This window comes from Vigna unguiculata, chromosome 2 (genome assembly GCF_037176805.1).
Source record: "Vigna unguiculata cultivar grain cowpea cultivar isolate G323 ecotype 2 chromosome 2, ASM3717680v1, whole genome shotgun sequence".
NCBI classification, from domain to species: domain Eukaryota; kingdom Viridiplantae; phylum Streptophyta; class Magnoliopsida; order Fabales; family Fabaceae; genus Vigna; species Vigna unguiculata.
In genome coordinates, this window is record NC_140793.1 from 30,875,126 (window position 1) to 30,898,205 (window position 23,080).

A 23,080-nucleotide genomic window follows, 5' to 3' on the forward strand; every position below is an offset into this window, starting at 1 on the left:
GAAACATACAATGTATTCCTCTTCCGAAAAATAATTATTTCGCACTTAAAAATATATTTAAATTAAATCATACAAATAATACTGTTTGTAACTGTAGAAGAGGTCACAGTGCGAAGGTTGGGCAGGGTTTGTCAGAAAAGGAAAAGTCGAAGAAGGACAAGAAGAAGATCAGTGGATCGCCATTGCTAAGTTTCTAATGTGCTTCTTTCTCCTATTTAAATTAGCTTTTCCTTTTTATATTCATTTTCTTTCTTCTTTTTTTGAATATCTTTGTTTCTGAAACGAAACTGGTTTTGGCAACGTTATTCTTCGAACGTTGTTAAGAACGAGAAGCGAATGGGAAGGAACGGAAACTGAAAGCGCAAGCCAGAAGACACCAGTTTCACAGATAGATGCTTCGTGACAACGGAATTACAGGTAAGTCCGTTTTATTTTTCTTTCGAAAGCGTTCTCTCATGTGTATGTGTTGATTTCATAAAGATAGCGTGTTATTTTATTTGAATAGTGTAATGTGATGCGATTTATATTAAGAGGTATTTTAATTTGCATAATTAATTGTGTAACACGATTCTGCAATAAGATACGGAAGATTGAAATGAACATGTTTTATGATAAAATATTCATATTGTGCTGTGCCATTCTTAGAATTTCAGTAGGAAAGTGCGAATTTCCATCGGACCAAGTTCAACTACAAGAGTGATTTGACTGACAGGGCCACCCCTAACTGCTTTTGATTCTTGTCCCTTGTCCCCTTCAACCTTCCATGTTTTCTTCTTCATTGTTGACCTCTCTTGGTTAGCTGATAAACTGACCTCAGTCAACTGCTTTATCTGCATAATAAAGATCCAAGCAGTAATTATTCCACACAGACAGGAGCCTCAAAAAATATCTAAATAATGATTTTCTAAAGAAGTTTGAGCTTCACAGAAATTTGATCAAAATGGAGATGTATATTTATTTAGTGGATGTTGAGGCTAGCGAGAGTTTTATATACCGTTTTTGTGATAAACATTTTCTTCAATTCAACTTTGGTTAAAGTTGAAAGCTGAGCGTCTTCACCAGACTAATCACATCCAAAACAAGAAAGAAATTGATGAGTAGATTTCACATATGATGAATAATGATATATAGATATTTGCACAATATATACTGGCTAATTGATATTATCCATTTATTATTATTTTTACTCCATCGTATTTATACTTCTTTCTCATCACATTTGGGTTGTTCATGCACTATTTTCCTAAGAGGAGAGTATGTATAAAACAAAATGTGAAGTGGAAAATGATATCTGATATTGATTAAATTATTATACCTCATATAAATGTGCCAAACGGAGAAGCACCATTCCATCATCCAACTCCTGCAAAACTACCTGAGTTAGAGAGAAAGAATGACAGAGTAGAGTCAAGTGTGCTCTAGCAAGTAGTTCTGCTGGTGTAAGTGTACCTCGAGAGTTATCAGAGCTACATTAGGAGGTAAGCTGTAATTAGGGTCAATGAGAGTTCCTTTGGTCTCATGGAAGGCCTTCCAATTTCCCATGTTCTGATCAATAAATATCTTAAGAATATGTAATATGGGGATGATTAATCCATGAAGTAGCTACCATTAAGTCATACCTCTTGTGAAAAAGCCAATAATAGTGGTGAATAAATTTCCTGACCAGTTGTACGGCGCCATTGTGAACCAGCTCTAAGGTTGTGGATGCCCACATGATAATTTCCTCTTACCTGATACAAAGAACAAGATATTATAAAAAGGGGATAGAATTTCACAGAAACTATATGTGGAGAGCATTGGAAATTTGATTATGGCTTCCTTAGAACTAGGTATCATTTTCCCTACAACTAGGAGACAAAGTTTTTTATACAACAACCACCCAAAAACAGAGTAGGTTTTTTATACAACAAGCACTCAAAAACACAAGTTCTTGAACTGGAAATTGAAGCACAAGCCCATTTTTGAACTATACAAGATGTCAGATTCTAAAATTTTGAAAATGATTTATACTTAATTTCACTTAATTTTTTTGTAATTTTGATCAGCATGCATATACATGGACATGCAGAAAACGGGAGCATAAACTAAAATTTTCATTCAATCAATTATATGCACTTGAACATGAACTAATTTTAGACATTGTTGTCATACTTTTAGTCCTTGACAATTATTATTTTGGCACACTTGTTCAGCAAGATTTTCGTCTACTCCTTTGCCATCATCAGAAAGCAGTCGCCTGGACAGGTAAAAATCAGTAATTAGTACTTGGTATACAATCTAAAAGAATCTCATAGTCTAGTTTTGTACCTATGAAGCATAAGTTCCACCTGACCATCTTTTATACTGCCTCCTCCAGTTGCCCGATCAACTAAGATTGATAATTCAGATTTATTATCCTTAATATAAATTCCAAGATTGAGCTGAATGGGAGAAAAATAAGTTAGAAAAGTAGAAGTTAATTGCTCTTCTTTGCTTCAATTGGATATTGATTATTAGCAACAAAAACTGAAACTCCAGAAGAAATTAACCGAGCAAAGAAGTTTACTGGATAGTAGTTGCCTGCTACTGGCTCAGTAACTTTAAGGGGCCAATCTGCCCTATAATCTCGTACCTGCATAATTTTTATTAAAGTCAATTTTGTATGTTTTTTTAACCTCTGGAATACTGCGAGATAAACCAAAGAAAATTTGTAGAAGAGACTTACCCGTTTCAAAAAATCTCTTCCATTAGAATCAGTATAAAACTCTTTGTTTGTCAGCATATTTGTTGTCAATTGTGTGATTACCTCTTTCCCAACTCCATCCTCCGTAGGAATGGAACCAATCTTCACAAATATGTCAGAACATCCTTATGTTATATTTATTTTTACAACTTCCCGATCAACATTAGACCACTTAACAGCCTCGGTATTTATATTTATCTTTCACAAGGCTAGATGATGATGCGACTTACAGTGTATTCAATCTCAGCATGCTCTTTGTCTTTGTAAACCCTGGTAATCTAAACGAAATAAACAATGAACCAGTAAGTCACTTACCCAACTGAAGAAATAGGTTTTAAGTTCACCTCCACTAAACACGGGAATAAAAAATACCCATGGTCATATATAGCAACTAAGAGTCTATCAGTTTGACTAACCTGGTAAATCCATGAACTAAAATTCTGATGAACCTCATCCACTAATGGTCCGCGGATTATCTTGAAGGGCACCTGCATTGCATCAAATAAATCAAAATGCATCTGTGCTTTCAGATTGTTGTTGTGTCGGACCTTTTCCGACACTAACATCTTCACGACACACTAGTTGAACACTCTCTGATAGCTAGGTGTCTAACTAAAACATTATTTTTTGTCAATTCAGACAGTTGAACCTATACTTTAATCAGTCAAATACTTGAGTTTACATCTCACAACAACATACGGATAAACACACTATTCTAATATAACTTTTCTACCACTTAAAAAGTTAAAGTATAAATGACCGTTATCATGGAAAAACTTGTAAACACAGCAAGTTGGTTTCAAAATTTCTAAATAACTTCATTAAAAATCATTATTTTATCTTCTTATTTGTGATTCTTTTTTGATGAAACCAAGTGTTTCTATTGAGAAAAAATGTCTGTAATATTCTTTGGGAAACTCGTCATCATAAAAACAAATGTGAATACACACATATAAAGAAGGCAAAATACCAGGAAATATTTATCAATGAACCACAATCCAGGTGAATTTAGTAGCATAGTCAACTCAGAAGTTAAAGCATTAAGACTCGATGCAAATGTTTTTATTGGGAAATTTAGAAATTACCATAACTGAAACACTTCTATATTGAATTAATCAGTTAGAGGTAGAAACTTACTGATTTTGAAACAATAATTGGAGGGGACTCGGGCTGAAAAGTATATGCGCCAGAATCCTGGAGGAATAACAAAGCTGATATTATAGCATACTTCGTACAAGAGTAAGTCTTGTGCTTAAAATACAAAATCATAGACCTACACTTACACTAGAATTATACCAGAGATAGCTTTGCTGAATTGGTACATCTACCTGAAAAAATGTTGGAAAAACATGAAAATTCTTCGGTAAAAATCTGCACCCTTCAAAATATATCTCGAAATAGTGTTAATTAACTGAATGTACGAAGAGACACACACTCAGATAATTAGCACTATCTGGAATATTAATCTTCTGCGCGAATTAAGTTTCAAAATTACTTACTCCTGTTCTGGAATTATGCATGCGTATGAGCTGTCCAGATTCTGAAGAAAAAGACAGCTTCAAATTTCCAGGACCTACTTCAACTGTATCGTTTCTCTGTCTGGTGGTGAGGTGTGAAAGAAATCCCTTTCTGCTTTCAACTAATTAAATTGAAACACAAGTAAAGCATATGAAATATGAAAGTGCTGAAAATTAACATTTACATAATTTTGTTATAAAAATTGAATTCAATTAAAATTAAAGTATTGTTTTTAGAAAATTTGGAGAAAAGATGAAAACAAAAATAGAAAATTACGAGTATGGCAATCAAATGTGTATCCAATTAGCATTCTGAGCATGATATTAGACTTTGAAGTTAGAAAAAGGAAAGGGGTAAAGCTTAACAATACCTTTTTTTTCTGGTTTAGAAATGAAATACGTACTCCATCCAAGTGGAGGTACCGAAGCCTGAAACAGAAGCCAGTACTTTGGGGCTTGTTTTGGTGACACCCCAAGATAGGCTTTGACGTAGATTTCTCTTAAATTTGCTGTAACACTATCCACTTCTATGTATTGTGTTTGAACATTATTTCCCAATGAATCTTTGACAACAAGGTTTGCGTCATTAACCTAATGCAAACGAAACCCTTCAGATATAAGTTGGATGCAGTGCAGAAAAATTGATGAAACAATTAAGAGAAGGATTGCATTTGAGCAAAGTGGAAAATTCAGAAAGTGAGCATTACAGTAGTATAACGCCACTTGAATATGCTCAACTTAGAAGAAAGTCCAATAAGTTATGACGTGAGCAAGCAAATGAATAGATACTCACTGGAATTCTTACAATGTCTGTACGATTCCATCCAAGAGGGTTATACACCACTAATACCTGGCAGGAATCGTTAGAACTTGATAAGTAAAAAATTAATCAAAAATTCTAAACAAAATATGGTAACATACCAAACTCTTCGCTTGTGGAATACTATCTTCTGTTGGTGGACAGTAACTGATGTTGAGTAATTGACACTGTCAAATCAAACAATATATGGAAAAACAGGTAAAAAATAACGATATCAGAATTAGAAGTAGAAAGATTAAAATTCATAATCTACAAGAACAAGGCTTACAGAAGCCGCAAAAGAAAAGAACATTCCTAAAATTACATCAATAGCTCCCATGATTCCAAAACCTACTTCAACAAGTTAATATGATTTTGTAGGTTACGTGAACCATGACATTTGAGTCTAATGTTTTAAGCATTCTCTTAGGAATAGAGACATGATGGAATGTTAAGTTTATTTTATGAATATTACCTGGGAAAATGCCGGTGTAGGTGTTGTGCATTTCTTGCTAGTAAGGCAATACAAAGAGGAACTAACAACATCCTCGGCCTACAAGAAATCATTGATTTTATAATATTTGACTGACACAAAAATACCAAAATAGGACACCAAATACATTATGGAGAGTCAAATCTCCTTACCCTTGAGGCTCCAATGGCAAGTCGTTTTGCATAGTCATCAGTTGTGTGTTGCTTGGCAGTGCCAGAGACAGCATCATGATGCTGTGCAATGGCTAGAGCATCTCCAAGGTCTAAAGTGCTTACAGTGGATTTCTTTCCCGCAAAAAATTCAAGTTGGCGTGCTGCCTATATATAAAATAGTAGCATTTAGCAAGGTTTCAGGTTTGCTTAGAATTGTTGAAGAGAAGCCAGTGTTAGAAAATCCACCCTAGTTCATTTGATTACAAAATCTAACTAACAAAATGTGAAGCCAGTGTTAATTATACCAAATAGTATCCACTTAGGATCCTAACGTATCGCTTAAAGGCTGGGCGACTAGTGTAATAGCCTGTCCAATAATCATGCGGATTATCTGCATACCTACGGTAAAAATCATCATCACTCATCAACAATCAATCTTTTGTTTGTACATAAGCATATATCAGAGTATAAACTACTTCGTTAACAAAACTAGTTGATCCATACGGGAAGTAATCATCAATTTTCAGTGGCCATTGTTGATTTGCAGCATTTTTTGCATCAGTGTAAATAGATGGGGTAGAATACAAAGCATTCACTCTGCCATCCTGACAACATCAAAACAAACAGAAACATGTATTTATTGCCTAATCATGATACAAAACAACATACAAAAGTGGATTGTTTTTGTTTCCTTCACAAACACAAACCTTGTTAACATGGTGAATTAGTTTATCCATTTGCTTGAACCAACTCTCTGCATATTGGTACTGGAAATCATCGCCCATTGTCCACATGATATGGTTCGTCCTAGTCATATTTGCCTATTATTGATGCAATCAAATTAAGAACATGAAATTTTTTTCTTTTATTTCTAATAAAACCACAGTGTTTAATAGCAGAAGATACTGTATTGAACGAGAGCCTACTTGTGTAATAGCAGCAGCGATGAAGTCTTGGACTCGCTGTTCTACATAGTAATCAAATAGAAGGGGATCATCCTGCAGTCGTCAATTGTAACATTTTACAGTGAGCAATGTGCTTTAACCAAATAAATATGCAGCACAACATTTGCAATGTTCAGGTTTTAGTGGTAAAATGTAAGAACCTGTATGGGAACAAAGTCGTCATTGACTTCAAAATGAAAGCCTTTCGGTGGACCGTAATGAACAGGAAAAGTGTTGGAAAAAATCTGTTGAAGATGTAAAATAGGTAAATTAAAAATTTAAAGTAATTTTGTCAATGATAAAAGATGACTTGACACAACCAAACCTGCTCTGAAGAGCCAAATGTGTTGGAGCCACGCCACACAACTTCAAGAGCTTTATCAGCTATGCGTTTTTCTCTGTCCTGATAATCAATCCTAGCGAAGTGCACAGAATCAAAACCAAGCTGCAGAAAGCATATTAGTCATTTGGGGTGTTATTTGTCTACCACAATTATTATGATATCAATTCATAAAAAGGAAAATGTGAATTGACATGACACGGAATGGCAATGATCATGAATTTAGATTTTATGTTAGGATTTTCTATGTTGTTTTTCTGTCGTATCTTCGATATGTTGTTTATCTAGTATCTTTAAAATACATCGATAGATATTGATTTTAATATTTTAAAATATATTAAAACAAATTTAAAGTATTAATATTACTGTATTATGTAAACACATCATGAGAGGACAGTACAAAATATATATCTGGTGAAAAATCTGAACTCATTGATTAGTATAATTATTTTAGCAAGAATGAAGTGACAGAAAGTGAATAGAGGAACCTGAGCACCAAGCAAATAAGCTTGAACAGCAGAGTGTCCAAAGGGATCAATCTGCCACCCTGCACGAGGGACCTTGTTGAATTGGTTTTTGATGAAGCGGTGACCCAGAGTGGTTTGATCAATCATGTCTACGTAGTGAGTAGTTGCTTCATCATGCATGCACCAACCACCATTTCTACACCACAGTAACACATCACACTTCAACTTACTGTATGTAATTGAATGACACAGATTTCTATTCTTCTCTGTTCCTCACAATTACAAGAAAATCCATACAACCCTTTTTCACAAACAGATAGATAAACAATTAGTGGTAACCCATCATATCTTTCACGGCAAAAGCACAAGAATGGTGGTGCAATTTTTCTACAAAGTTACCGAAATGGACAGATTTTAAAAAACATTATAAAAATTGGAACTTTAAATAAGAAAGTTGCTCAAAAATAGTTTTTGAAATTTTGGAATTCCGATTCTCTTTGAGTTTTCAATGTGTATTAAAATATTATATAATTGAAGTTGTGTTGCACGATTTCGGTTAATATCAAGGTATACTGAAGTTGGTACAATTTCAGTTAAAATTAGAAGAAAAAAAAAATAGAATTGCAATATATAGAAGTTGTGCTACTATGAATTAAAAGTTATGTCAAACTAGTATTTTTTCATGATGAAGTCGTGCTAAGCTAAGTCGACTTCTCTATTTTTGTATTTTTTTTAAACCTGTCAATTTTGATAATTTTGAAGAAATATTGCACCATTCTCGTGCTTTTTCCTATCTTTTACTCAACACAAAATGAACGTACACAAGTTCTAGCTGGCCAGCATCCACAAGCTTTGTGACTTGCGCTTGTGTTTCTGGAGATTGTTCCACCCACCATCTATGGAAAAATGCCTGTCATTCAATGGAATTCAGTTTACTCTTTCAATTCAACAAGAAAAGAGTTTCCATGTAATAATAGATTGTGATTTTGACATCACTTTAACATGGTTATAACTTATATGTAATTTTGTCAGTAAAAGGTAACAAAATCTCCAAAAACTGAACTGAAACATTATAGTAGACACCAAACTCCAATGTTTTACCATCTCAGCGAATACAAACTTTCTGTTCTGGTCACGCTGCAGGGACATAACCACTGAATCCAGCACATTCTCCACACATGCAGCCTGAAAACAATTAACCATAGAAAAAACATTCACTCACATAATTTCAACAAAAAACAACACACATAATTGATTATATGACTCTAACCTGAATTGAATGGTTGGATCCAACATAGTATTGATCAACGGTCTTGAGCCAGCCAACATCATCATGAGAATGAGCAACGAGATGAACATTCAATTTGCCTGGTACAATACTTGCTCCAGTGTTGTATTTAACACAAACTACGGAACTACATAAAAAAAGCAGGAGAATAACACAAAAACACTCTGAAACTATAGTCATTTTCTCTGACATTTTTCACCCCTGAATGGACCAGGTTTGTGTTTAGGAGTGTAGGCCTAAGAAGGTTTTGATTGTGAAGTTAATGAACTTTCAGCCTTCACACTTCAATGAATAAGTAGAGACAAGGCAAAAATAAGTCTGCATACAAATTTATTGAGAAACAATAGTATAATTTATTTTGAACCAGTTAAATTTGACTTTCCCAAAATTTTGAGTATTTTTCAATTTATTTGCTATTTAGAATATGTTCATTTAATAAGATGACAGTTATTTTGAACACAGAAAGAGAAAGTTGGACAATGAATTAGAGAAAAAAAAATATAAATAATAGTCATCTCATTTCATTTATAGTTAAATTAAATAGATAATATTTAGATAAATTAAAGAAGTTAAATATTTAATAGAGACGTATTTTTTTATAATATTAATTAAAAATATTTAAATTTATAAAATACATAAAACTTGATTAAGTTTTTATAATTTACTACAATTTTTTTATAAAATTTATGGTAGACATTATCATGTGCTTTGTACTTTGACATCTCAGCCATCTTCACATACCAAATAAGTTCTATCATTTCTCATCGTATTGAAATAATTGATTACAATTAAAGATATCTTATTCTTCTTCACATACCAAACATCATACTGAAATAATTGATTACAATTAAATATAACTATTTTGAGTGAACGTTACAAACAAAAATCAAGAAAAAATCATTAAAAAAATGTTTGAAATAAATGAGAACTTATGAGAGTTATAAAAGATGTTATAAATAATAAATAAGTAACGGGTCAATAGTCTTAAATGTTATTAAATATTACACCATTAAATATTCAGAAATCTTTCAATAAAGATCTAAAGATTTTAATATATTTGAAATAATCATATCAAAAGACAAGTATACTCCTCATGTGATATTTTTCAAATTCGTCCTCATTTTAATGAAATATTGACATAGATGAAATATAGATACCAGAAACAGTCATGTTTTTTAATTGAGTATAAAGATAGAAATAAATATATACATAATTGTCTAGTTTTTATCTCCATCCATATTTAATCACTCTTATAATAATTTTGATTACACTTTTTTTATAGTTACACATTTTGATTAAATAATATAAAAAACACATATTTCATTCTTAATTTTTGTTTTATTTAAAGAACATTTTTGTTAAGTTTTTCAAAATTAATAAACTTTTTTGTTGTTATAATTTTATTTATGTGTAATTATGAATATTTTATATATATTATTTGGTGAAAAATGAAAAAGGAACAAAAAATATTTATTCGTTATATTCGTAATATGTAAATGATATAAACTTTTATTTGAGAGATAAAAATGAGATAATAAAACTTGAATAGTAGAATAAGAATGGTGTAAAAAGAAAGATATTATAACTCAACCAATAGTAGAATAAGAATGGTGTAAAAAGAAAGAAATTTAAGTATTTTGTTCCCCAACCATATTTTAAATTTTACCATGTTAGTATATAATTATTTAATGAAATAAAAATTATGAAAATAAGACTTTGATACAAGAAAAAACCACCTGAAAGAATTAAGGTACTATAAGTTTTATCATAATTTTAAGTACTCTTAAAAAATACTATCGTTAAATATTGAAAGAAGGATATTAAATAAAATTTGAATTTTATAAATAAATAAATAAAATTTTGGTGGAGGGTTTTTTGGTAGAAGAAAAAAACTGAAGTTTGAGAATGTGCTGTGATAAATTAATAACATATTTAGAAACAATTTAGTCTTGGAATTATTATACTTTTCCAGAAGCTACATATTTGTTCAAAGCAACGGTTGCACAAAATATGGTCTGTCTAAAAATGAAAATTTAAACTTGAGCATTTCGGAAAAGTAATCATACTTTTTTTAAAAACAATAAATTATTTATAAATGTTTTTATTTATTAACACGGTATCCAAAGTTTATCACCTAGGACTCATGAACATAGTTTCTTAATATTGTCAAATCAATCTCGACATTAAAAGAAAGTCTTATTAAAGGATTTAAACCAAATAAAAAAAATATCAAAATGATTTTTTTAATGGACCCGTACTTCAAAGATGAAACTACAGCACTAAAAATCCTCCCTTTCAAAATTATGCACAAATAATAAAATTTTAAAGTCACATAACTAAAATTTGTTTTCGTGACAGAGTTTATTACTCTATTTATTTTCTATAGCACAAAAACATAGCAGTCACTAAATTCTTTCTTCACGACACAGGATAACCTAAGAATATTTGTATACAAATAAAAAAAAATGTAACATTAAAGTGAAACGGATTACCATAAATATCGAGATGAGGTTAAAAAATACATTTAAATGTAGGAACTTCCTTCTGTATAAAAATAGTTCTTTGAAGCACTTCTCACATGATATGCTCCAACCAAGAATAAGACATGAGAATGAGAATGAAGACCATTTTTAACCATACACAATATTCAACAATACATGCATTGAGTTCCAATTACCTGCGTATAGACACAAAAATTGGAACATGCTAAAAATAGTTTCCGATTACTAACAGCCGCGAAAATGCTACCAACAAAATAAAACCATACATGGCAAAGTTACTTCTTTTCCTCCTCCTCTGATGGCTTGTCATCGTTCTTCTGTTGAGGCTGGATAAACAATACGATCACAAAACTGATAGAAGCATAGCATAGGATATATATAGATAGATATATATATATATATATATTATATATATATATATATATATATAGAGAGAGAGAGAGAGCAAAATACCATGTGCCCCACCCCATAAGCAAAGAAAATGTTCAAATTTGAGATAGTAAGTAGCACTAGGCATAAAATATCAGAAGCTTAGTACCAAAATTAATCTATGTATAAAAATCTTGTTATCCATCCAAAAAAGCACATCTAAAAATATACTATTACAGCAAATACTTGTCACGGAACTTCAAGCACAATATTAACCCTGATAATAATTAAAAAATAAAATAAAAAAGAAAGCACACAACCACTGATGAGAGTGAGATAATTTCATTTTCTATTAAGAACATTCATTTTCTAACTCCATCTAATAGTGAACGTTGTGCTGTCTTATTGTGTTTCAATATTAAAAATTAAAGCCCACGACTGTCCTCATGGCCTTCAATGGGCAGACATCATAAACGCTTCACACAGTATTTCCATTAGTAGTAGGATATTACCAAGCAAATTCGACTACTTTCGAATAATGAAAAAATATATATCAATTAGAGGAGGAGAGAGTGGAAAGGTTACAGTAGGCCAAGAACTGTAACTATGCCTGCACAGAAATCCTCTAATACGATTTCTTTCAAATCGAATGTATCTTTTTCCATAGTAGAAAGACTAACCTCAGACTGATTTTGCATGGACGCCAGTAAATCCTTGACAGAAGGATCATTTGGGTCAACCCCAGGAAGCTGCAGAAGCAATGAATTATTATTTAGCGCAAAAAGTACACTGCATGAATACACTGTGTTCAAAGAACTAAATAAATAAACATTGGATTTATAGACATACAGATGCAAGGATAGAAGATACAAAGGATTGATCAGCCAACAATTTGCTCATGTCCGACTGACTTGCTTGATCCTTTGCACTATCTGCTATTGACAACTGGAGAGCTGCAAGCAACAAATGCCAAAAACCGGAAAAGATCATAAACACCACTGAAGCTTTAATTGACTTAGAGATCGTAAGATAAAAACTAACATGTTAACCCTGTGTACATGTCATAGTAAGCTTATCGAAATCCTAAAAACAAGTAGCAGCTAGCTGAGAAAGTATGTAAATGCAGACAAAACAAACACTATTCATTGGAATCTATATGATAAAACCTATCTACTTCTCCAAATGCACACACGTGAAGAAATCTTCTCTGCACCATGTTGAAATTTGAAAAGTAGATTAAATTACTATATTTGATAACTAGTTCAATCATCAAGATATATATAAATAAGGCATTTCTCCAAATGTGAAAAAATAGATTCACAATATGCAAAACAATTATCCATGTTTAATGGAAGAACTATGATCCACTTGGACACTTTAAAAAGGAATTGTGTATGTTTTCATACTGGACCAAAATAAAGTCATCATGTTCAACGCCTCGTGGGACACTTAAGTTTTACCGTCTTGAAGAGTATCCATGCCTATATCTGTGTTTTTGATATCAAGACTGTAAAAGCATAAAACTCACCAAGAGCCAACTCGGGATCACTTGCAGATGCTTCTGACATATCTGTATCCTTTACATCATGGCTAATGGCAGGATCGTCCATTGACATTGCTAGTGCCTGCTGTAGAAGGGCATTCTCATCGTCCTGTTTCCATTAGAAGTCAATACAAATAACAAAATTACTGCTATAATAGGGCATTCTCATACCATAAGATTCTCATAACCAACCATCATATCACGTGTAATGTTCTCAGCATTAGACATTGCTGCACTGGCATGATCAGTCATCGTTGCATCTTGTGAGCTGGCTTGCTGCTCACCTCCCTTCTCTTGATTGGAAGCATCTTCTGCGGCCTTCTTTGCAGCTGCTTCCTGCCTGGCTCTCTCTTCTTCCATTGAAACTCTTAGAGCAAGAGCCAATTCTGGATCCAAGTTTGGATCCACACCAAATTCAAATCCAGATACACCACCAGCTGCTGCTGCAGCAGCAGCTGCAGCAAAACCACTTCCACCTTCCCCATCACCGGTAAAAATAGGTGTACTGCCACAAACAACATAATATGAATTTATTCAAGTTAGACAAAAAAAAAATGGGAGAAACAAGAGATCAAAAAGAAAAGTAAAACATGAAAGTGAACCCATAAACCTTATAAGTACATCAGAAAGAGCATTTGGACCAGATGGAACATGTACGATGTGGCTGGTATCATTATTGTTAACAGCTGCAAGGAGTGCTTCCAGCTTCTCGGACTTCCCCTCGTCTTCTTCACCAAAATTAACAATATCAAGGGCAACACTGTTTTTTTTCAACTTTCTCCCTATCATCTCCAACATCTTCTTTTCATGCTTGATAGGACTGAAAAACATTGAGATAATTAAGACAATAACAACAGAAGATACAACTTCAACAAGGAAAAAACATAGATACACATACCTTCCAGCAAAGACAATAATTCTCTGCTGTTGCTTTTTATTTTGCCGATGCTTAAGAGCCAGCTGTGCGACCTGAATGCCAGCAGCAAGGTTCATCTCACCACCTGTTTCTAGTCCTAAATGAGGGGGGAAACGAAATCATATTTCAACAAAAGCAGAATCCACAACGACACACTCATGGTAGAAAAATATATAGCAGACATGTTTGATTATGCGGGCAGAATCCACTCCCCACCAAATTTGTTGAATAGCTCTAACTAAAATAGTATTAATTCTTTTTTGGATATTCTGATAGTATTTTAATTATTAAATTCTGCAAAGCATACTCTTTAGAGTTTACAAGTTGAGTCATTGAGTCTACATGTCAAGTTCATGGAAGTTCTGAGTTTGCGTAGACTAAAGTTTGACAAACCTGTTATCTCCTATATATTAACGAGTGACTTAAAAAATATACAAGAACATCAGAATTAAATCATGAAGAAATTGAAGGTAGTTATGCAATAATCCTCACATCATAATTTTAATTATTTTGTCAATATTTTTATGGAACCAATATTAAAAAACAATTCCGTCATACAATTAACTTTTTTGTATAGAAAGCACAGAATGATTTCTGGATTTCCAAGATACGTGATGCTTGTATCAGCCATTTTAGTTACTACTCTAGTTGTTTTAACCTAAGTAATTTTATAAGCGCAAAGGATAACAAAACACCAATTGTAATAATAAAACTACAATAACTTTAGCCAATTCATAAAAAGGTTAGATTTACCAAAAGGGCATGGTCCAAACAACAATCTAGAGCAGCAACACAATAATAAAAGGGAAAAAAAAATTAATGAAGTACTGACCATGCATGCAGGCTAAGATCTTGCCCAGATCACTGGTAGGGGTGACTAAAACTCGAACGCCTTTCCCTGCCATTGTGAGAACTCCCACTGTATTTTCTGGATTAGACTGTATACATTATTAAAATCAAAACAATTCGTCAGCACAGGTGAACCTATACAATTAGTTGAACTTCGAATTTGAAAACCTAATCTGAATCACAACATCAACAAAAAAAATACGCTTAGTTCACCCTATCACTAGGCTGCTTTAACATTCCCATTTCCGAGTCTCATCCTATTCCAACTAATTTTCGAAAACTAAATAAATTAATGAAACGATAACAAATATAAAAGAGAAAGGGGGGAAATGTAAAAGCAGAAACTGTAAGGTTTAGCATAACCTAACCTGAGTCTTTGCACCGCAAATAAGATTGACAGCGTCTGCTTGAGCTTGAAATCGAGAAGGAGCGTAATCCCCGTTACGCATCCATTCCGAATTGTCGATACAGATCATTGTCGCCTGTTGAAGAAAGAAACACGATGAAACTAGTGTTACCGTAACATCAATGAAAAACCCAAAAATTGATTGCTATGGTTGGTGAAATCAACACGAGAGGGGAAATCGGGAATTACCTCGAGCACCATTGTTGAAGATTCAGAAGCTAAAGACTGAAAGAACTTCGCTTTGAAACCAAACCCACCTCTTAATTCTCTGAAACTAATAATCTGGTGCAGCGTCCTACAGAGGGGGACGGAACTTGTTGGGCCTACTAAAACAGGCCTGTCTGAATTTATTAGCGGTTTTCCTTCTTGCACCCCATTAGTTGAAAAAGACTAAAGTACCCTCATTCATTTTACTATATCACTTATGCTGGAGGAATAAGAGAAAAAAGAATGCTGTAAAGGAAAAAACACACACACAAAAGAGCTTGTTAATGGAATGTATTTCGTGTGTTAAGAAAGATTTTGTTAAAATGCATCTTATGTGTTCAAGCGTATTTTGAAAAAAAACTCATTTTACAAAATATTGTATATATTTCATAAAATTTGTTTAGAAATCTTATTTTAAAAATCCTGTTCTAGAAATATTAATCTGTAAAAATACCTTAAGCTTGTATTTGTTTCTAAAACTAGAAAGAGTACCAGCAAGGAAAAGCAGGTAAAGCCCGAAAATTAAAACATGAAATTACAAAAATCAAGACGTGAAACTTTCTATATTGAGATGCGAATAAAGTCGATTTTAAATATTTAACTAAAAAAATAAACGTGATCTATTAATTAATAAAATATTTAATTTTTATTATAAGATAATAAATCGTTCAACATATATAAACATAAACAATAAATAAATATTTATATTTTAATATCAATTTATTCTTAAATATATTTTTTTATTTATTAAAGTTGTACAATAATTATTATTTTAATCTAAAATTTATTTTATCTTTTGTTCTGGTAAACCCAATCAGTTTCATATCACTTAAGAGTCGAGGTCAAGTACAATTTAAATATCTACCCTCCACTCTTTGAAATGTCTTTTAAAGACAAAACCGTGACGACAGTCCAAAGCAAACAATATCTCGATAATACAATGGTCGTTCCTAAAATATAGTTGTCTGGAAAGACTTGAGTGGGATTAGAACATCTTTAATTTATATTTTCAAAACTTATTTTATAAAATATAATCTAAATATATTAATATACAATTAAATTTATTCTATCAAATCAATTAAATCTCATATCAACTTAAGAAAACACAAACTTGAAAAATGCATTCAAAATCTCACAAGTAAGCCATCCATATTTAGTTTTCTTTTGCAAAATGTTAATATCTTGTTATAACCCTTTTGTAGATTAAGATTTTCTAACTCTTCTTCATTCAGTTAGTTGATTGATGTGTTGTAAACCGAGTTATAAAAACACCAAAACCTTTGATAACAGTAGTAACCCAAACATTATTCAGTTTAATAGTGATTGTGCGTGAGTAGGTGTTACTGGATTATAAAAACCCAAAAACCAACCTTTGATAGTAATAGTAGCGCAGAAATTATTCAGTTTAACCGTGATTGTGTGCATTTTCACTTTGTTATGCAGAGAATAAAAGTTAAAGATGGATTATATAAAGTATTTCGATTTAACTCATAACACTAAGCAATCTCAAGACAATGGAGGAGATGAATCATGGATTATATCATGAGGATCATTTTCATAGCTTGGAAATGATGCATCTGCTTGAGTCCTTGACACATGATCAAGATAAGAGAGACAAAGATCTTTAGTCCCTGAGGAGCTTCCTTCCTCACTTATTGATGTTGCAGTAAGGAGTGCAGAAGAATAACTTTGTCTCTCCTTCACTCTTCTCTGCCATTTAGAGAGTGATTTTCTCACATTTTCAGACACCACGGTCTTCTTGAACCTTGACCCCATCTGCATTCACATAACAAACATCATAACTGTAATAGTTCAGCACTGCAGGCTACAAAATGATTTTTTTAACTCCAACAAAAATGAGCAAGAACTTGACCTGTGTGATGATAACGTAGAGAGGAAACGTTATAAAGCTACACCACACTTGGGAGATGACCCTGTGGCAACAAAAGAGCAAAAATGGATACTAATTTTGGTGGATTTGTGATTCAATTTAATCTGTAAAAAGAGCAAGAACATTGACAAAAAAAGTAACACATACATACCCGAATGACAAGCGAATCACAATAAAGGTTCGGTTGTTCATGAAGCAAGAAGGATCTTTAATTTCCCACTGAACCCAAAATAAAGGCAACAATTCAAGATAATGCAAGTTTACCATTTTTCCCAAGTTCTCACTTTAATCCAGAATATTATGTACTGTCATATGAACGAAATGTCAGTTTCTTACCAAAGACCATAGGAATGTAGCCATTTCAAATGCATTCTGAAATATTACAACAGGGAGAAAGAATATAAGTGTATCAGCAATGAAAAAGCAAAATGGAAACAGAATATTACTTACCAAGAAGGAAATCAATTGAATTAACCGTAATAGGAACCTGGGCTTTCCAAACCAAAAGAGTTCATCTCTTAAGTTAAATTGGTGAGGTTTCACATTTGGGCAACGATTTATTATTTCAACAGCCAACTTTACTACCACTCGATGCAATTTAGTACCAATAATGAGGATCAACTAGAATGCAAGTCAATAAAAGGAAAATCATTAGTGAAATGTAATAACTAGTATATGGTAAGTGGAAAAGCTCTAGCAAACAATATCAGGACTTACTATTGCTGGAACGAAGGAAAGCCAAAAGTAAAAGTTGCTACCTGAATGAAAATTATGAAGTTTAGTTTCAAACTAGGTCCATAAAAACTAGCATAATATATCAAAAACATAAGACTATGCCACAGTTAAGCAAGAACATAAACATGCTTAACATTCTAAAAGAAAGTAATAGTTTTCATCGTCACAACACCCTGCAATATATATGGCTGATGTTGCATATTATTTCTGCATGTCACTCTTCCCATAAGGAATCATCACAACAACCTAGAATATATATGTCTGAGCCTGTGTACACAAGGAATTGCCACCACTTTTAACCAAAATCTTAAGACAATGGATTTTATGGGTTTTTTTACTTTATATATATGGTGTTCAATTTTCTCATTTATATTTTAACTTATGTGAGATTTAGATTTACACTTGAATTCGTAACATACTATCACGTTTGAGCAACATGCTTTTAAGCTAAAGCTTACCATGAAAATTTAGGAACATACAGCAGATGGCATATACCCAGAGAAGTACACTGCAAAACAAGTTCAGAAACTATCAAATTTGTTTCACGAGCCAGACCAACATATACCACAAACAAAGAAGTAGAAAAATATAGCTAATCATAGAAAAAAAATCTCCCTATTTAATTAAGTTGTCCTTAAAAATCTATATAGTATGACTCTAGCAAATTCATCTGAATTGAGGAACAGTACCTAACTCCAACTATGTCACGAAATTCCTCATCCATGCTTCGAAGCATATAGTTGTGGAAATCGTATGTTGTGGGAAGATCATGGTTCTATAGAACACCAGAACAAAGAAGAAAAGGAAGAAATATTAGCTAGTAAACTTAAATTCTCATCTTCAGTTATTCATCTCCACCTTTTTTTGCACAATGAGAAGAAAAGTAGAAAAAGGTTACAACGTTCTCTTATGAGTCATGCATGACTAATTAACTTCCCTTTTTTGTTTTCAGTTTGATGTATTGTACAGAAATATATAACACGTACTACACGAAAAAAAAATCAATATCTCCATTAATTTCCTCCATCAACTTGGTGTTGTGTTGTTATTCATTCAGTTCAAAACTATGGACTTATTATGGCTTATCTAAACTTTTTTCTTTGATGGAAGATACTGGTATGCTGTGACAAAAAATTTACTCACAGTAATGAAGCCTAAGCGCAATGCCATGTAATCAGCTCGGTGAATGGAACTCCAAAATTGGCGGCTGAAGCATAGCTGCAATACAGGTTCATCAGTATTCTAAGAAGCCAAGAAAACTGCTATGGCAACTAACAAACACACAGCATATTGGCACAATTCTCTTATTGGAAACAATCTTTAGTGAACATGTTTGGAAGAAAGAAATTTTATTTGAACACGTACTACAGTTGACAATGAAATAAGAACAAAATGTAGTAGTTAACCATGAGTAGATGCAAAATTTCTTACATTGTCAAATATGTTATTGCCTAAAGGGAATAATAAGACGGAACAAAATGACTGTATAGAGTACCAGCCAAACAAGAATTTTGTGATGACTCCATGGATGGGATGTATGGTGAAAGATGAATGTATTAAGCCGCCTCAATCTTATGCTTGATGTACTTTGTGAAGTATCTAAACTAAGACAATTTGATCAAAAGGGATTATTGTATAAAGAATATCAAGCTTAATGTACTGCAAAATATGTCAGAACCTTGAATGCTTTGTACAGCAATAGTCTTTGCTTCGTTTTCCCATGTTCTCCAGCTATATATCTGAATGTACTCTAAAATAAGATAATCAGTGCCACCAAAGAAAATAGAATAGGGAGAAGGTTTGTTCATGACATGGCTATTTTAACCTTGATCATGGCCAGGGCAACAGCAAGAAAGCTATAGGTAACGTGGGTGACCCCAAGAACAAACACAAAGCGATGAAGCTGCTCAAGACTTTCATAAGAAGCCAATGATTCGTGACCCTGCAAAGAAAGTGATGAGTTTTCAGTGAAATTGGCCTTTTTGGAACTATTGATCAGAATAGAATCACTACCTCTGGGCAATAATTTCGCAAGCCATTGTTCACTTGCCCTTTGACAACTGTTCTATTTGAATATTCTGAACTCAACCAGACAACACGTTTCACAGAACTCTTTTCCAATGGGCACGGAAAAAATCTGCTGCTTATAACCGATGACTTAACGCAAATCTTTGCCACAAAAATAATCCAATGACCCATCAGCAATGACAGAAGCCCAAAAAGCATCAATTCTGCTTAAAAATCATTCAAAAAACATGTAATAGTAAGTTCCATTATTATACATAACAAAAGAAAAATACTAATGAACCCTTTTGGGGTTACAACTCCCTACCTTCTTTGATCTTTTCCAGAGCAGAAAGCAGAGATTTTCTCTTGGTTCTGTCCAACCACTGTGACATTATTCAATATATAACACACACATAACAATGAGACATTGGAAGAAGAGACAAACCAATCATAAAGTACGTACCTTTACCAGTTTTTTTAACGTGCCCTGAAACAGGAAACTAAAAGAAACAAGGACAGCGATCACAGTTGCCACGGCATAGGTGGGGGTTTCAGCTAAGGATCTTCCTTCACCATTTTCTTCCCCCATGTCTGGTATTCGTCCTCAAAACAACACGCACTGTCATGAAAGTTATGTCCTTCAATGGGGCTTATAACGAAAAAAAGACATCAGAAAAGAACAAACAACTCTACAGTGTGCATTGTCTCTTCAATGCATTACATAGTTTGGGCCATTGATGCGGAGATAGAGTTGGTGGTAGCTTTGCTGAGGCAAAATGTTGAGACTTTGTCCTCAGAAAATTAATACGCACATGCTTGTGCTGCCACGAACTAGTTGAGAATAATGGTCCCATTTACTGATCTCATAACCATGTCAGGTTCGGTTAACCAGTTATTTCAAGTGGGATCTGTCGCATGGCCACGTTTGAACAACGACACAACGTTATGGTCACTTGTTCACCAATAAGAATACGCAGATCCAACATGTTCAGAATTGGATCAGGATCTTGATGAAGAGAGAAAGCGGAAAATAAATGAATAAACAAATTACTGTTCTTAACAAACCACAAATCATACATATCTACGTGCGTTTAAAGTTGAACAACGCATTTATTATTTTCATATTCATTGAGGAACAATTAGGTCCATTGACCCAATGTCACTAAATCTTGCTCTTGCTTTTTCCATCACGCAGTAGCGGTTGGTGTGAATTTTAATATTGAATGATTGAACTCGTCCACCATGTCATGTCATTCCAACTCCAACTAGTGCCAAAAACTTAATCAAATTACTTGAACTTTATGGATCTTTTTTCTTGTAAGAAAAACGTAGTTAATATTAGTAGAATTTACTAGTAAGTTGAGTTAAGAAAAAATCTGTGATCAAGAAAGTGAAAAACATTAGCAAGGCAAAGTTAAAAAGAAAAAAGAACACAACACTTGATATGAAACCAGTTTGGTTTTCTTCAATTGAAATAGCAAGATAATCATCAGATCATGAGTTCATGTTGTATGCACACAACACAAGGACTAACGAAATTTAAGAAGTTGTACATTTACAAGAAAGAATTAAGGTCCAATCTTTGGATATTATAGCTCCTCTTTGGCTGCTGGTATCTTCACTGGGAACTTGTTTATAACCCATTCCTCATAACCTCCTCCCATGTCCTTCACATTCTTAAAACCCTGCAATTCAAATCAAACCAATACAAGTTAATTAGTATCACCGGCCATTATCAAATGAAGTAAATAAAGGAAAATTATAGCCAGAGTGATGTTCAGATATTTTAGAGCCACAACTATATATTTTATTCGAGATTAAACTGAGATGAATAAGTATACTGATGTTGACATGAACTAACTTACATCAGACAGAAGAGCAGAAGTTGCATAGAAAGATCTCCTCCCAATTTGACAACCCTGAAATGCAGATTCATACAAAACATAAACAGATGTTGACTTTAACCAACATTAACCAGTTGAAATTGAAGCTTGTATTTTGAATGCAAAAAAATGAATCAAAAGGAGCAAGAGAAAGGGATAGTTACCACAATGATATGATCTTCTTTGTTACAAGCCAAAGAAACCTCTTTCAGAAAATCTGGATTCATTACCTTGCCTGGCGTTCAAAATCACAAACTCGTTAACCGTACAAAAATTGTAACCTAAAACTGATAACTGGTCTTGGTTAGTATTAGGGGTTGAAAAGTTTCTTACCCTTTGGTGTATTCAACATGTATGGAATGTTAACAATATTAACTGCATCAACATACCCTTTCGAGAACTCTTCCACAGTCCTATATATTGTTTACCAAAAGATTTAGCTTCTTTTAAAAGAAACAAACAAACATTATCCAACACTTGAAAAAACCAATTAGGAAAAGAAGAACAAAAGAACTCCTTAAAACATACTACGTATTACATGTGTTACCTAACATCTAGATAAATGGAACCAGTCTGGATAAGATCCTTGGCTGCACGCACATCAATGGTGACAACCTTTGCTCCTGTGTTACAAAAGAAAAGAAGCAAAAGAAGAAACACCGACCAACGGGGTAACAGGGCCACCGAAAATGCCATGTTCAAGTTCTATAGAAGCTGAGCACAAACACGTTATTTATGTGTACTCAGCACGTGGATATATATATATGACTGATCAAAACTCGGTATCAGGGTGCTCTGTTGCATGGTTTAACCCTTTGAAATCAAACATTCCAGGTAAAAGAACACAACGCCGTTGAATTAAGATACGAGGAAACATACTATGCTGCTGGTGCTTGGTTGCTGCAGCAGCTGTTTCGGTTTCGCTTTCTGTGGGCGTGGCGTCGTCAAATTTCACTCATTATGAAATTATTCTTTATTTGACACTAGGATAAATTCATTGAATTATATATTAATTAGATTTCTTACACTATCGTATCTAATATGGATCACA

The 23,080-nt window shown here is 33.1% G+C and overlaps 4 protein-coding genes and 1 long non-coding RNA gene across 13 annotated transcripts; 1 reads left to right on the plus strand and 4 right to left on the minus strand.

The window, feature by feature from the left end:
• Positions 1–641: 641 nt before the first annotated feature.
• On the minus strand, positions 642–9,169 carry LOC114173858 (alpha-mannosidase-like). 2 transcript variants are annotated; one of them, XM_028058509.2, is made up of 29 exons: positions 8,705–9,167; positions 8,536–8,619; positions 8,256–8,344; positions 7,456–7,630; positions 6,953–7,072; positions 6,789–6,872; positions 6,610–6,681; positions 6,391–6,504; positions 6,188–6,288; positions 5,989–6,082; positions 5,684–5,848; positions 5,514–5,591; positions 5,161–5,226; positions 5,033–5,089; positions 4,611–4,830; positions 4,222–4,361; positions 4,006–4,050; positions 3,860–3,916; positions 3,139–3,210; positions 2,953–3,000; positions 2,705–2,824; positions 2,546–2,611; positions 2,308–2,420; positions 2,152–2,236; positions 1,620–1,730; positions 1,450–1,545; positions 1,316–1,363; positions 995–1,063; positions 642–830 (listed from the first exon to the last, which is right to left on the minus strand). In XM_028058509.2, exons 1-29 carry the CDS (start codon positions 8,912–8,914, stop codon positions 642–644), a joined length of 2,988 nt encoding a protein of 995 aa, XP_027914310.2. In that variant the 5' UTR covers positions 8,915–9,167. The 2 variants fall into 2 exon arrangements, with proteins under 2 accessions (XP_027914310.2, XP_085526273.1); XM_085670147.1 differs by having other exon boundaries at positions 2,546–2,824; positions 8,705–9,169.
• Positions 1,724–7,223, plus strand: LOC114173861 (uncharacterized). Its single transcript, XR_014993080.1, has 2 exons — positions 1,724–2,244; positions 6,570–7,223. It is a non-coding gene; the product is annotated as an uncharacterized LOC114173861 (long non-coding RNA).
• Positions 9,170–11,190: 2,021 nt separating the features above from the next.
• LOC114174258 (26S proteasome non-ATPase regulatory subunit 4 homolog) lies at positions 11,191–15,617 on the minus strand. 4 transcript variants are annotated; one of them, XM_085670163.1, is made up of 11 exons: positions 15,496–15,617; positions 15,269–15,382; positions 14,884–14,989; positions 14,034–14,148; positions 13,746–13,955; positions 13,307–13,640; positions 13,121–13,244; positions 12,442–12,545; positions 12,273–12,341; positions 11,490–11,549; positions 11,191–11,399 (listed from the first exon to the last, which is right to left on the minus strand). In XM_085670163.1, the coding sequence occupies exons 1-10, from the start codon at positions 15,505–15,507 to the stop codon at positions 11,499–11,501; spliced, it is 1,239 nt and encodes a 412-aa protein (XP_085526289.1). In that variant the 5' UTR covers positions 15,508–15,617; the 3' UTR covers positions 11,191–11,399; positions 11,490–11,498. The 4 variants fall into 4 exon arrangements, with proteins under 4 accessions (XP_085526289.1, XP_027914866.1, XP_027914868.1 ...); XM_028059065.2 differs by having other exon boundaries at positions 11,191–11,549; positions 13,328–13,640; XM_028059067.2 differs by having other exon boundaries at positions 11,191–11,549; positions 13,121–13,220.
• Positions 15,618–16,960: 1,343 nt separating this feature from the next.
• LOC114173170 (MLO-like protein 4) lies at positions 16,961–20,857 on the minus strand. 5 transcript variants are annotated; one of them, XM_028057416.2, is made up of 15 exons: positions 20,610–20,854; positions 20,472–20,529; positions 20,153–20,370; positions 19,965–20,081; positions 19,818–19,878; positions 19,635–19,738; positions 19,283–19,357; positions 18,829–18,914; positions 18,598–18,647; positions 18,122–18,162; positions 17,855–18,025; positions 17,741–17,776; positions 17,556–17,623; positions 17,387–17,447; positions 16,961–17,289 (listed from the first exon to the last, which is right to left on the minus strand). In XM_028057416.2, the coding sequence occupies exons 1-15, from the start codon at positions 20,733–20,735 to the stop codon at positions 17,020–17,022; spliced, it is 1,542 nt and encodes a 513-aa protein (XP_027913217.2). In that variant the 5' UTR covers positions 20,736–20,854; the 3' UTR covers positions 16,961–17,019. The 5 variants fall into 5 exon arrangements, with proteins under 5 accessions (XP_027913217.2, XP_027913216.2, XP_027913215.2 ...); XM_028057415.2 differs by having other exon boundaries at positions 17,741–18,025; positions 20,616–20,857; XM_028057414.2 differs by having other exon boundaries at positions 17,741–18,025; positions 20,610–20,855.
• Positions 20,858–21,585: 728 nt separating this feature from the next.
• On the minus strand, positions 21,586–23,000 carry LOC114174100 (thiosulfate sulfurtransferase 18-like). The gene is made up of 5 exons (XM_028058854.2): positions 22,577–23,000; positions 22,363–22,442; positions 22,194–22,264; positions 22,012–22,065; positions 21,586–21,831 (listed from the first exon to the last, which is right to left on the minus strand). Exons 1-5 carry the CDS (start codon positions 22,723–22,725, stop codon positions 21,736–21,738), a joined length of 450 nt encoding a protein of 149 aa, XP_027914655.1. The 5' UTR covers positions 22,726–23,000; the 3' UTR covers positions 21,586–21,735.
• Positions 23,001–23,080: the final 80 nt, after the last annotated feature.